Genomic DNA, 14,208 nt, shown 5'->3' with positions numbered 1-14,208 from the left:
GAAACACACTATTCTACTTGTGGTGGTGGGAAAGAAAAACGAAGAGAAGCAATAAATACCCTCTCAGAATAAGGATATATGGTACATTTTTTTTTTATTTTAGTAGGTTATTTTACGACGCTTTATCAACATCTTAGGTTATTTAGTGTCTGAATGAGATGAAGGTGATAATGCCGGTGAAATGAGTCCGGGTCCAACACCGAAAGTTACCCAGCATTTGCTCATACTGGATTGAGGGAAAACCCCAGAAAAAACCTCAACCAGGTAACTTGTCCCGACCGGGAATCGAACCAGGGCCACCTGGTTTCGCGGCCGACGGTACATGTTTCCCTATGTACTTAGATCCTTATTCCGGGGGGAGGGGGATTCAATTATTCTGGAGAAATTATAATTCCCTTCACAATAAAAACAAAATAAAACTACGAAACATACAGTAAGTTCAATACGTACCTACATTAACATAAATACCACAACAACTATTTTACTGTATAGAAAAATTTAATACGTAACAATATCGTAACAGTTCATAATATTCAATTTAAATAAACTTCCAATATTAGCTTAAAAAACGTAATGTAATTTTTTAAAATTGAAACTTGCTATCTATTACCGATTTGTAAAATACTTTTATGCTCGACCATGCCGAAATGTAGTAATTATACACCTGGTAGCAGTCCTTTAATGCATGTCATTAAAGTACACCTATTCATTAAAGTTCAGGTTTTCGATTATTCTCGGATATGCAATCGAAAGACAATGAGGGAAACGTCACGGAGGCTGGAAATCTAATACTGTCACAGAAGGTTATGTTCTGTTACTATAATAATTAGCGTTAATTGTAAATAATATTCAAATAAATTCAATTTGTCATCTCGTTTTTCAATTCTAAATCAATTTCCAGGTTATATCAAAATTAGTTCATGTTATTCTTTACATTACATCAAGGTCAATGACATTGTTCCTTGGAAAAATCAATACTTTCGCGTCTGTGCACATCTCACAATTTACGATCTATGCACAAGGTCACTTCCGATCTTCAATCAGATACAAATAAAATGAATACTTCTGAATAATTTCAAGTTAGAAATATGATCGAGCATAAAAAGTCGTATGAAACTTGCCTATAATGGTAATTAAGACGCTCGTATGAAAATTAACATACTCGCATCTTAATTACTATCATTATAGGCTCGTTGCATAATGTACTATTAAATGTTTAGTAATTTCTATTAATCTATATGAAATTTCATTCATATAAAATTTATTATAAAAATATGTTTATTGTTGTTTCCTAATGGTTGAATATTGGCCTAAGCCATTAATTCTCTTGCGTCCCAATATAATTCAGCAAGATCTTGTCTTCTTTGTTTTCTCAGGTCAAGCTTTTTACATTATAGGAGGTGTTCCTTGTTCATGACTCCACAGCTGTCATATATGGTATATGTATTTGTGGGTTTTATTTCTATTTTGTTGTGGTGTTCAATTCAGGCAGACATGACCAGTGCAGAGTCGAAAGAGAACAGCTGTTTTCTTTGGTAGATGTTCAATGGTTCTTGTGTATTATTGTAAAAATACATGACAGTAACTTTTGACACTTCTGTACCATTTACCAAATCATACATTTCCATGAACGTGATTGCTTGATTTTTAACCTAACTAGTACCACAACTTGTTAAGAGACTCATAATTACTGAAATTAAAGAGGCGAATAGGTGAAAATCATACTCGCGATTTCACAGTAGCAAAACGTTTCATGTACAAAGGGAGAAAAAAAAAAGTACAAAAATGCGTACACTAGTCACCTGGAATCTAAAAGCACAGCGGGCGTTAGCTTTGTCTGTAAAACAGAGAGTGCACATGTGCGAGCATATACTACAGTACTGGTTCTATCCACCGCGTGATGTCACTCATGCTTGCAGATCCCAGACGGGATGTGTAACCAGTTTTAATCTGATTCTATCAATTGGTAAAAGCCTACATGATAATCCATTAAATCAAAATGATTAGTTACAACCGATATACAAGCTGATTTTTCATATGCTTACCACGTTAACACAACAGTAGTAAATGGTAAAATGAAAGAAAACATTTCTTCACATCATTCAGTGATTTATTTCTTATGTACCTTTAACTCCCATATGTGTAGATTCCATGAAGGACAAAAGCGATTCTTTATTGTTAGCCCATTCTGTGGGAAGGTTAGATGCATTGGGATATTTGCAGCAACTCAGTTCAAACGTAACTTCAAAACAATTGGAATGCACATAGTTGAAATCCTGCATCCCACCTGCAAATAAAATGTAAGTAATAAATATTAGTGTTTAATTCCTATATATAATGATGAGAAATTAGATATTGTAATTTATTTTAACACAAATACAGAGTGACTCAAAAAGTAACATGTTTTTGTTATTTAAATAATACGTCAACTATTATAGTTTGTGAAAGTTTCCAGTGGTAGAAATGGTCTTGGAAAATCAGTGACAATGAATCGCTTCACTGATGAACAACATGCGTTTTGTGTAAGTAATCAGTGTCCAAGTGCAAATTTTATTTAACAATGGATGAAGAAGTTTGAAGTCAGTGGCTCAACAACAAATGTGCATCCTGTGGTCGCCGTAGGAGCATCAGAAGTGAGGAAAATATCGAGTGCAGTCGGCAATCTATGACATGTCACCCATGATGTTCAGTCAGCAAATGAGCTGCAACTTTAAATTTGCACTGATCAAATTGCAGCATATGTTAAAAAAGGACTTGTGTTTGCATCTGTATAAAATTAAATTAGTGTAAGAAATGGCAACAATTCCTCAGCAGATCTGTGAAGATGTAGTGGGTGAATTGATGTTATGCTTGGAGGAGTGTCAGCACCGTGAAGGTAGATATCTGGATGATATGACTTTTCACAAGTAATTTCCAAAGACTGCATTTTTAGTTCATATAAATATGTACAATAATTAAAAATAACCAAGTTATCAATTTTCTAAAAATGCATTCCTTTCTGAGTCACCCTTTACTTTCTCAATTATATGTTCACTTCCTTCATTATTTCTCTTTATGTCTGTATATGTATGAGGAGGTCAGAAGCAAAGGGGTACAAGTGACATTTCTAAGAACATTACTTAAGTGCATCCAGGGCAAGCTAAAACATTTAAAATTTTAGTGGCAAAAGGATACATCTTTTAACCACACCACACACTAAAATTGAAATAAAAAATTTCACGGAATTTACGAAATCTTAAGTACTTTCAACCACATTTTCTCACAAATAATTTAAGTGCACTTATAACCCTTTGCTTCTGAGCCTCTCATATGTGGAAGTATACATTTTTCAGAAGTGTGTCCTGAATCAATCCTATGTAAAAGTGTATTTAAAATGTTCCTACAGTTGGCCATTGAGAAGTAGTCATACAAGATCAGTACATGTTGATGTCATACGTGCAAATGCCATAAGCAATGATGAAATTCATATCAGAGATGCATGATGCTCACCTTTTACTTCATACCACATCGCACCATTGGTAATTCCTCCTGCAAAATGTTCTGGTGGGCAAGAATTTCCATTCCGCATAACAGGATGTGCACTAGCATACACTGTGGCAAGATGTTTGAATAGGTCATTGTCTGGAGAACGACTTTCCTCACAGCATTCACGTCCCGTTCTAACAGAAACAAGAATACAAACACACTCTGAAATATTTTCAACAGATATAGAACAACTAAAATTTGCCCTTAAAGTATGTGAATGAAACTTGTTTGTGTTGGATTACTAATACACAAACATTAGGAGATTAGATTTTACTGACATAGTTTTTGTTTAATTAGTTCTTAACTTAATTACCTTTTAAACTGATATTCAGAAAATGAAAACAATTTCCTCGAAAATTTAAATGAATATACGATAATATTAACACTTGAACTAAATAGTGTCAAGTACTATTATTATTATTATTATTATTATTAGTATTATTATTATTATTATTATTATTATTATAATTATTATTTAAGATTAATTTAAATAATACTAATTTTGATAGAGTTTCCCGTTTTAAGTATCTGGGTTCCATGGTGAAAGACAATAATGATGTTACGACTGATATAAAATAGAAGATTGCAGCTGGAAGCCGAGGTCTTTGGGCATTGAATAAAACTATGAAGTCCAGGTGTATCTCAAGAAAAGCTAAAATAAGAATATATAAAGCTATTATCAAACCAATAGTAGTATATGGAAGTGAAACCTGGACTCTACCTGAAAGGGCACTAAAGATCTTAAATGCCTGGGAAAGGAAAGTATTACGAAAAATCTTTGAGCCTACTTATGAGCAAGGGTTTTGGCGAATCAGAACAAATGCCAAGTTATATTAATTGTATAAAGATATTAACATTGTTGTTGATATAAAACTCAGGAGGTTAGAGTGGCTGGGACATGTAACCAGGATGGAGAACAATCGCACACCCAAAGCTGTACTAGATGATTGCCATTAGGAAGAAGGAAAGTTGGACGACCTAAATTGAGATGGCTGGATGACGTTCAGGCTGACTTAACAAAAGTTGGAATTAGAAGATGAAGAACACGAGCATTAGACAGGAGTGATTGGTCGGATGTTCTGAGGGAGGCTAAGGCTAAACTATAAAGGCCGTAATGCCGATGATGATGATGATGATGATGATAATGATGATGATGATGACGACGATGATTATTACTATTATTTATTTTCATTATTATTGCCATTATCATCTTCACTACAGTAGAACCTCTATTATCCATGGTAATGAAGGTGGTGGAGTGAACGGTTAATCGAAAAAATCGGATAATCCGTACCATAAAAGTTTTCATAAACTAAGTAGCTACATAATATTTTCGTAATTTACTCCATGATCTCTTTTAATACGATAACTAGTGGATCAGAAGTTTACTAATTTAAATCTTTTTTTAGCAATTCAAGTTTGATTTTCCGATGCCAGTTATTAAAACATTATTTATTGTACTTAAGTCTGGTTTTCAATGACGGGTTTTTAATGCTCAAGGAAACCCCATATGACGACCGCCTGTGGAAAGATAGGAATAATAGAGGTCTCATGTTGTAGATTTACAAATTTTATACACTTTATATTTTGTTTTTCATTACTCTAAATCACGCACAGTTGTAATTCGTATCTCGTATTGTGATGTGAGATGAACCACATTTTCTCTTTTCCCAAACCACTCAATTACTTGCACTTAAAATCTACTTAAGAAACCTACAAAAAAAAAATACTTGCACTTTTTTCCGTAGTAAAACATGTTTTCTTTTGACACTTGTAGAAGACATTTTGCATATAAATTAAACAGTACGACCACTCGAATAGTAGACCATAAAGCGTAAGGGTAAAGGTTTGTAAAACACACTCTGTAGAAAAAATTCGTGCTAATTTAATGTACAGTACTTCATATTTTTTTCTGCGAGAGAGAAAGACAGTCAGATAATCCATCAATCGGTTAATAGGGTGACGGATAATCGGGGTTTTACTGTATTACCATTATTATTATTATTATTATTATTATTATTATTATTATTATTATTATTATTATTATTATTATTAAGTGTATGAAATTCTTGTTATAATAGGAAAGTAAGTAGGTACCGTATTTAGGCAGTCACATAAATAATTATGCAGCATAATAAGTCAAAACAATTTACAGTGTAATTATGGTAATTAGGAAAGCTGGGTGTGAGAGAAAAAGTTACACAAAAAAATCAAAACAGAAATAGAGGAAACAAAGAAGGAAAGGATGTGGGAGAAAAAAGGTATTACCACTTTATAACACTAAAAATTAACTTAATACATTCAACTATAAGAACTTATCAAATTCTGGATGGTCTTCTGAAAAAACAAATTTAATAAAGCATATTATATTTGTGTGATAAATTTGTAAACCAATGATTATACAATACTGAGTGACATAATTATTTCATTAGTGTTAGTATATAATGAGAATAATGATAATGAACATAAACTGACAAAATTATCGATACATAACAACAATATCATATCTGACTAGGTATTTACCTGTATGTTCATTACGAGAAAACAATAAATTTTAGTTAATTGCCGTACTTAATAAATGTCTTACAATTTTAATATTAAAAATTAATGATAATGTTCTCATATTTTAAAGTACAGTAGAACTTGGTTATAACGACATTCAAGGGACCTTGAAAATTATGTTGTTATAAACGAGTGTCGTAGTAACCGAGATTCATATTATCAGTCTAGTGAGGTGGAAAATGAAAAATAATAAACATAATTAGGCTTATTTTAGATTTATGTATTCACTTTTAAGCATACCATGAACACAATAAAATACATGTACAATTATAAATACAGTATTCTGTATTAAAACAGTTTCTTCATTACTCACCAAACTTATTTATTGAGGAGTGAAATAATCAGTCATTTTACTCTGTTGTCTCCTACTTGCCCAATATACACTTTCTAAATTACTTTCTATGTTCATTATTTCAGTTGCAATTTCACTGCTCCCTCCCCTAGCTTCATAGAAATGTTCGCAATTCTAATGGCTTCTAAAGTGTCACTCACTTCTTTTAGTGGCCATACTGCGTTAAAATGCGTGCACTTAGTGAAAACTTCCTGTCGAAACTGACTGCATGCAGGTACCATTAATATCGCATGAAATCGGGCAGGTTACAATGGGATGGGGAATCTGTCTGGTCTATGATAGAAGGGAACAGTAAAGGATTTGCCAGATTTCAGCAAAATACTTCTTAAAATACTTTGGTTCTTAGAAAACTGAGGTTGAAAATGACGTTATATGCGAGGTAGACGCATATACGTTTGTCGTATTAAGCAAGGTAGAAAAGCATAAGTCTTATGGGGAATTAGTTGGGACCACAGAATAGTTGACGTTATAGGCGAGTTGTCGCACAAAACGAGGTTGCTATAACCAAGTTCTACTGTACTATTATTAGTGTTTATGAAGAAAGTGAAATTCTGGATCTTTCATAACATAAAAGCTCTGCTTAGACAATAATAATAGAACGTTTAGCAACTAATACTTTAACAAAGATTGGTTAGCCATTTATGATGCATTTTAATATTTATTACAGGTCAGGCAAATGTTGAATATATACATCACTAATGTACTGGTTTGTAAACATTTAGGCTACTTAGCTCATTCAGAGATTTTAAATTTATGTATAAATTTCTTTTAATCTACCAAAATGTTCTATATCTTGATTTTTAACAATTTATGAAAGCAATATTAAACCTTTATTGGTGCAAAGTAGTTGTTTAATACGGACATGAGAAAATTTGAATATCATATTTGTCATTTTATTTTCGTTACATAGCACATTTTATTCTTACCTGTTTTATCAATCCCAAAATACCGTCAGCTAATATAAAAAAATGAGACAAATAAGCTTCTAAAACGAGTGTACAAAGTGAAATTCAGTGATTCTTAACCTAATTTTGCGTACAGTACATAAGATATTTTATGGAGAAGGGAGAATGAATATAGGCCTAAATTTATAAATATAATTAATAATGAGGTATTCATAAGAATATGATTTGATTAACACTACAAAACTAACAGTAGTGAAATATGTAAGTTTTTTTTTGCATATTATGAAAGAAAATGCAAGCCGAAAAATTCACTAATGACTTACTATTGCTTGTGACAATATTACAGCTTCCAAGATTTAGTGAAGTTTCTTTGTAATTCATAACCAAATTTATTATACTGTAACTCAACATTACAGTGTTACCAGTACAATTTGAGATTTTAAGTTATTTTATTTTATTGGGTTATTTTACGACGCTGTATCAACATCTAGGTTATTTAGCGTCTGAATGAAATGAAGGTGATAATGCCGGTGAAATGAGTCCGGGGTCCAGCACCGAAAGTTACCCAGCATTTGCTCGTATTGGGTTGAGGGAAAAAACCTCAACCAGGTAACTTGCCCCGATCGGGAATCGAACCCGAGCCACCTGGTTTTGCGGCCAGACGTGCTGACCGTTACTCCACAGGTGTGTTACATTTCCAATTTGCTATATAGTCTTTGTCTAGTGTCTTATTGATGGATATGGATAGAGATAACATTAGAAGGTTGGTTTCAAGGTAAAGCTAAGCAGAAATGTTAATCTCGAAACCTGTCTTGATGAAATCAGAAGCACCAGAATAGGGCCTATATTACTTCTTAATGAATAAATCTCATCAATAACAAAACATAAAAAAAGCAAATGTTGTGATTAACAATATTTTATATTTAGACAAGTTTCACACTGTGAGTGTAAGTGAGTATATTAATATTTTGGAACAGCTTTCTGTAATAGTTCTGCCCACCAAAACAATAACTGATGTGTATTTTCAATGTACAGAATGAATGAGGACGTTGAAATGCATGTATGATAATGCTGGCAATCACAGTACAATATGTAAGCATACAATGAAAGGGTCATTACACACTTAAATGCCATCGACCTGGGCCGAGATCGAACCCGCAACCTCAAACGCAGAATAAGGGAGAGAAAAAAGGAAAGGAGAGACAAGGGGAGCGAGAGGCAGGGGGGAAAGGTCCAAATACTAATTCTGATCTGCAAAACCAAAGCCGGCAGAAATACTACGATATTATATGGGGCCTCTGAAATGTATGTTGACCTGATTTCGAGTCAACATACCCCGGAAATTTAACAATCAACACAAATTCTATCTATGTAAAGGCACTAACACCACTGAAAAAAAAAGTTCTCACCTAATGTTCATTAAGACTCTAAGCCTAGATACATAAATTGTTCAAGTGTATCAATCCACTTTTTAAAAGTGCTCAGCATGATGTTTATAGGCCTAGTAGGATAAATAACAACAATTAAAAATGAAGAAAAAATAAGATTTGTATTTCCCAGTTAAGAAAGAATTTAAGACTATAAAAGACATTTCATAATGACCATTGACTGGACCAAAAGATGCATACCAGTAACTTAATACACATAAAATAACACAAACCCTGAATCATCAAAAGGGTAGCTGGCTACAACTGCTCCTCCATGTAGATTTCCTGACAAAACAAATGGATTGGACACAATCCATGTCATGACAGCAACCGTCTCATTTTCACGTCCATAAGTGATATTTTCATCTGCTTTTCCATCAAACTGGTCTGGAAAATTTCTGTTCAAGTCTACGCCATTTGCATTAATCCTTCCTTCAAATCCAGATTTTGAATCACATAGTCCTTCCTGTGTAAATGAAATAAAAACGAGGAGTTACATACATGTAATAATAATAATAATAATAATAATAATAATAATAATAATAATCCGTGGCGCTACAGCCCGTGAAGGGCCATGACTGACCAGCCGACTGCTGGCCTGACGGCCACATGTCGAAGCAGAGGTGGACGATCATCCAACCGGAAAGGAGATATCGTGTGGTTAGCACGATGAGCCCCCACGATGATAGCTTAGATAAATTAATTTACAATAATCTAGAAATTCCTTCGTTCAATGTTATAACAGTTTACAGATAATGTAACTTACAAAATTAATGTATTCTTAAACTCTTATGTAAGACAAATACAACTGTATGTTTCTTTCCTCGTATAGGCGGAACTTGTATCTCCCGACACCTTAACTAGAAATGACTCACTTCAATAAAACACATAAATATATATTATTCCACATGATATTAGTAACACCTTACCTGTGATGCTTCAAACCCATCTGGATTTAGAGATGGCATAAGAAATATGTCAGTAGTATTGACAAGATGAGTCACCCTACTATCTGAGCCATAGTTTTTTAGAAGATATTGAGCTAGGAATATCATCAATTCCCGTCCAACTGTTTCATCACCATGCATATTCGCTACATATTTGAACATCGGTTCTCCTAAACTGCGTTCCTGCACATTTTCACTTATTTCTAAAATCCATAGGTCTCTGTTTTGCACAGATTTACCAATAGAATGTAACCTCGCCAAGTGAGGATAAGTTGAATTCAATTCTGTGAATAAATTTGTAATTTGTTCATAGTCGTGATACTGTGGAGAAGTTAGAAACTCTTCATATTGTAATTTTCTGCTTATTGAAATAGAATTACAATGAGCAAAACACAAAAGTAAAATATAAACAAACGATTCTATTAATTTACACGTCCCCATGTTAGCACAACACTATTCCGGTAATCCCACAAATGTCACTGATTTTCAGAAAGAATATATGGTTTTGTAAGTTCGTCTAATGATACTACCGTGTCTGTGCAGAAACAGCCTTGAAACCATGATATTTTGAATTTCTGAATATACTTGTTGAACAGCGTCATTTAAAAGATGTCGGCGGAAGATGTGTACGAAAGTGAGAAAATGGAAACTGACAAAATGTCAGACAAAGATAAAATATCTGATAAATCAAGTGACAGTGAAGATGAATCTTCAGATGAAACGTCAGATAATGAAGAAGAGCAAGATAAACAAGCCACCCAACTTGAGAAAAAGGTAACAAAATCATACTACATATCATACATAACATAACCTAAGTGTTTTAGTTACATTTATAAGTATTTTAGATCTATATTTGCGTTTTCTTATGAATACTAGATTCCATTTTTTAAAAGATGTATTTGTATGAAAACCAATTAGAAATAGTAGCTCTACTTAGTTATGCTACTTATAAATTAACCTGTTTTGAAGTAAACTGCGCTGTATAAAATGGGACGTATAATTGTTTGAAGACATGTATTTCTCATATTATTTGGTATAAATACAACATGCCCAAACCTTTTTTTAAGTGTGTTAGTACCTATCCTTAGATAGAATTTGTGTTTTATTGTTAAATTTCCGGGGTATGTTGAATCGAAATCAGGTCAACATATATTTCAGAGGCCCCATATAACATCGTAGTATTTCTGCCGACTCTAGTTTTGCAGACCCAAATTGGCATTTAGACCTCTCTGGGATTAAGTTTATGCGACACTATATGCAGTACGCACTATGGGAGATACATTACTTATTTTCATGGCAATTAGCTAACCGAGAAAATGTCAGTCTAACCTAACCTAACCTAACCTAGGTATGCCCCTAATTTAATCTTATGTGCTGTTTCTTCAGGTAATCATCGCCAGCCTAACTTAATGTAATCTATTGGGTTGATTGAATTAGCTTAGATTAGATTGGTACTATTCATTAGAAGAAACGGCAAAAACTTACAAGTAAAAGCAGTAATTGAACACCTACTTCTATCGGAGTGTGTATTGCATGTAGCGTTGCGTAAAACCAATTGAATACATATCCTCGAATGTCTCTTACGTAATCCTTCGGGAAAACGTAGTACAGGAAATATCTTTTAACTGTCCCGGAGAGTTGCCGCTTCCCACTCCTAGGCGACCTTGTGACTAACACGCTGATGACGCAGTTCCCGGTTGATGGTCTCAGTGCTACACTGGCTACCGTATGGGATGAATGTATACTCCAATGATCTTTAATTTCTGAGCTGTGCTTAATTATTTGTGTGAAGTTAGTAATGAGTGTGTGAAGTGTTTAGTTCCAATTCCATTTTCATTACGTGATCGTGTGTATATTTATAATATTTACATAAAATACAGAAAATCTTGTGCGAAAACGCGACGCAAGTTTCAACAGAAATTTCCAAACCGGCCCGTACCTTGTATAAAAACAATAAAAAACCTAGCTAAAAATGCAAAGAAACAGGTTCAGTAAATGTTCGTAAAAGACTACAAAAGAGCTGAAATGGAGTCAATTAGTGCTGCTGAACTTGTGAAAGTTAATAATAATTTTATAAGAAGGTGTCAGCAATGTGTAGCAGTTAACAGGGGACATTTTGAGCATAAAATATAAGCTGGGTAAGTACCTGCACACTGTTTGCCTGTTAGACGAACAGCTGGTGCATCCATACTGGGAGACAGTCTCTCTGCGGCTGCAACTGTGAAATTCCAGATCTCTGGGACAGTTAAAAAATATTCCATGTACAAGAAAGGTCTAAATGCCTATTCAGGTTTTCGGAACTAGACCCAAATTTCATTTTATGTTCATAGAGCTCATCATGTTGAGTACTCCTTGAGAGTAATGTAACGTGAGTATAGAATTATTTCCCATGTTATGATGTGCTGCATGTAACACAAATTTTACCGTTTATTTATGATATTTTATACCATAAAAGAGAATCATTTCGGATTCGATTTATTTGCACACAAACATATTTCACGCACGCCGATTTCACACAGAAATTTGCTGCATGAATATACAGTTATTATAGTTAGTTTCAGAGCCAGTTCTATTTTAGAATATGATTTTTGACAAAATAATGATTATTGTTAACCCGGGAGAAGGTGCAAATGCATTATAATACGAGGAGGCGCATGCCAAAAAGACAGCACTACTGAAAATATTGAACTCAACTTATTGATTTTTGCTTGAATTTGGCTACAAGATTTTTAATAATACAACCTTGGAATATTTTATTACATTTTCGCATTACATTTTTTTTTCTGTTTCAAAATTTAATTACAGTACCGGTATTTATTTTTTTCTTTAATGCTATAATCTAAATTGCAGAAACACAACGGTTGAATTAAATCTCTAATACAAATGGAGAAAATATCATAGTGCTTTTCGAAAAAATCTGCAGAAATGAATATTACAATATTATGTAGAAAATATGAAATAATATGTTTTACATTTCACAATAAATCCAAATAGGCCTATTACGGAAGTACCGGTAATGTTAACAGAACTAAATAAAGTCACTTACTTACTGGCTTTTAAGGAACCCGGAGGTTCATTGCCGCCTTCACATAAGCCCGCCATTGATCCCTATCCTGAGCAAAATTAATCCAGTCTCGATCATCATATCGCACCTCCCTCAAATCCATTTATTTGAAGGTTTCGTAACAAGCTGTTTTTTACGGTGATGGGTTGTTAGCCCTTCGCCCAACCCCCATGCTGGAGGACCACCCCTCATCGACTGTCCACGACTGCTTATTCAATATATTCACAGCTACCCTCCATATCTGGAGGTCATTAATAAAGTTACACAAATAATATATTAATATTTTATGAATAATGCAGAATCATTCTTCATATAAAACGGAAACCAGAATAGTAAGCTGTTATTTATAAAAAGGGAGGATTGTCCGACAACACAGAAAGAATGAACTCGTAATTATAAGTGCACAGCTGTGAGTGTTACAAGTACACAAAATGTCAACAGTGCTCTAATTAAGGTTATGATGGAGTAGGAAAGTCACGCCATCACAATGTTGCCAGTGTAGTGCACCTTGCGCCTTACTGGGATGCAGGGGAATGCATTTTCATGTTGTAACATGAGAGAGTGCAAGCGGTCAAAAACACAGTGCTATAAGAAGAACAAGCATCTGTTCGAAATAGAGCACAATTTTGATTATTTCAGGTGCACAAATTGTCAACAAGACACTAATTAAGGATATGAAAGAGTGAGGAGGTCAGAGGTTTCCTGCCATTAAAGTAGTGTGATCTTTTCCCCGCTATACGCCTTCTCCTGGGTTAAAGCAGTTTTGTTATTATCCTTAAATATAAGTTCATTACATTCACGTAAGAATTCATAAAATTTTCGATAATTCTAGAGAACGACCACTCCACGATTTTCCAACTTTATTTTCTTCACAAACGATGGTTTTATGCTCGACTTGCGAAAGGCAATACAAAAAAATTTCGGAAATACATAATTTCAACTGTCACTTAACATCACAACCAAAAGTAACCTAACCTAAGCTAACCTTAACTAAGCCAGGCAAAACTAAGTTAACCTAACCTAACCTACTGCAATCACTACCAAGCAGTAATCATCTCCTACCAATAAACATAACATTATGCTACTGTTCAAAACTACATAAAACTTAAAAAATCTAAAACATGTAAAACCATAGTCACGCCACCACAATCTGCACATATAAATGATAGGAATTTAGTATAGGATTTATACCTGCTCAGAACTTCCAAAATCCATGAAGAAACTTTCCTCCAGAATAAATTAATGTTCTAATTCTCCTTAACTTATTCCAACTTTTATATGGCTTCTCCAAATGAAATATGACATTGAAGCTTCCCTGAACATAATAGTATAAATTGGTATGAAGTAGCAGTGATGTAGCTCAAAATCGATTAAAAATAAACACAATAATAATAATAATAATAATAATAATAATAATAATAATAGT

General features: G+C 33.6%; 2 protein-coding genes across 2 annotated transcripts in view; one reads left to right on the top strand and one right to left on the bottom strand.

Annotated features, from left to right (window-relative positions):
- Window positions 1-10,238, bottom strand: part of LOC138701219 (carboxypeptidase D-like) — an 82,113-nt gene extending 71,875 nt beyond the window's left edge. Inside the window, exons 1-4 of the mRNA XM_069827891.1 lie at window positions 9,701-10,238; window positions 9,005-9,237; window positions 3,490-3,659; window positions 2,126-2,287 (exon numbers count right to left, since the gene is read on the bottom strand). Of these exons, the coding sequence (XP_069683992.1) occupies window positions 2,126-2,287; window positions 3,490-3,659; window positions 9,005-9,237; window positions 9,701-10,159 (1,024 nt within the window). The 5' untranslated portion in view covers window positions 10,160-10,238. The remainder of the gene's footprint in view (window positions 1-2,125; window positions 2,288-3,489; window positions 3,660-9,004; window positions 9,238-9,700) is intronic.
- Window positions 10,239-10,293: 55 nt separating this feature from the next.
- Rnp4F (RNA-binding protein 4F) overlaps window positions 10,294-14,208 on the top strand; it is a 40,180-nt gene continuing 36,265 nt past the window's right edge. The window contains exon 1 of the mRNA XM_069827892.1: window positions 10,294-10,492. Coding sequence (XP_069683993.1) covers window positions 10,328-10,492 — 165 coding nt within the window. The 5' untranslated portion in view covers window positions 10,294-10,327. The remainder of the gene's footprint in view (window positions 10,493-14,208) is intronic.

Source organism: Periplaneta americana, chromosome 6 (genome assembly GCF_040183065.1).
Source record: "Periplaneta americana isolate PAMFEO1 chromosome 6, P.americana_PAMFEO1_priV1, whole genome shotgun sequence".
Classification (NCBI taxonomy): Eukaryota; Metazoa; Arthropoda; class Insecta; order Blattodea; family Blattidae; genus Periplaneta; species Periplaneta americana.
The sequence above is the reverse complement of the archived record's forward strand: the minus strand, read 5'-3'. Positions and strand labels throughout refer to the sequence as shown.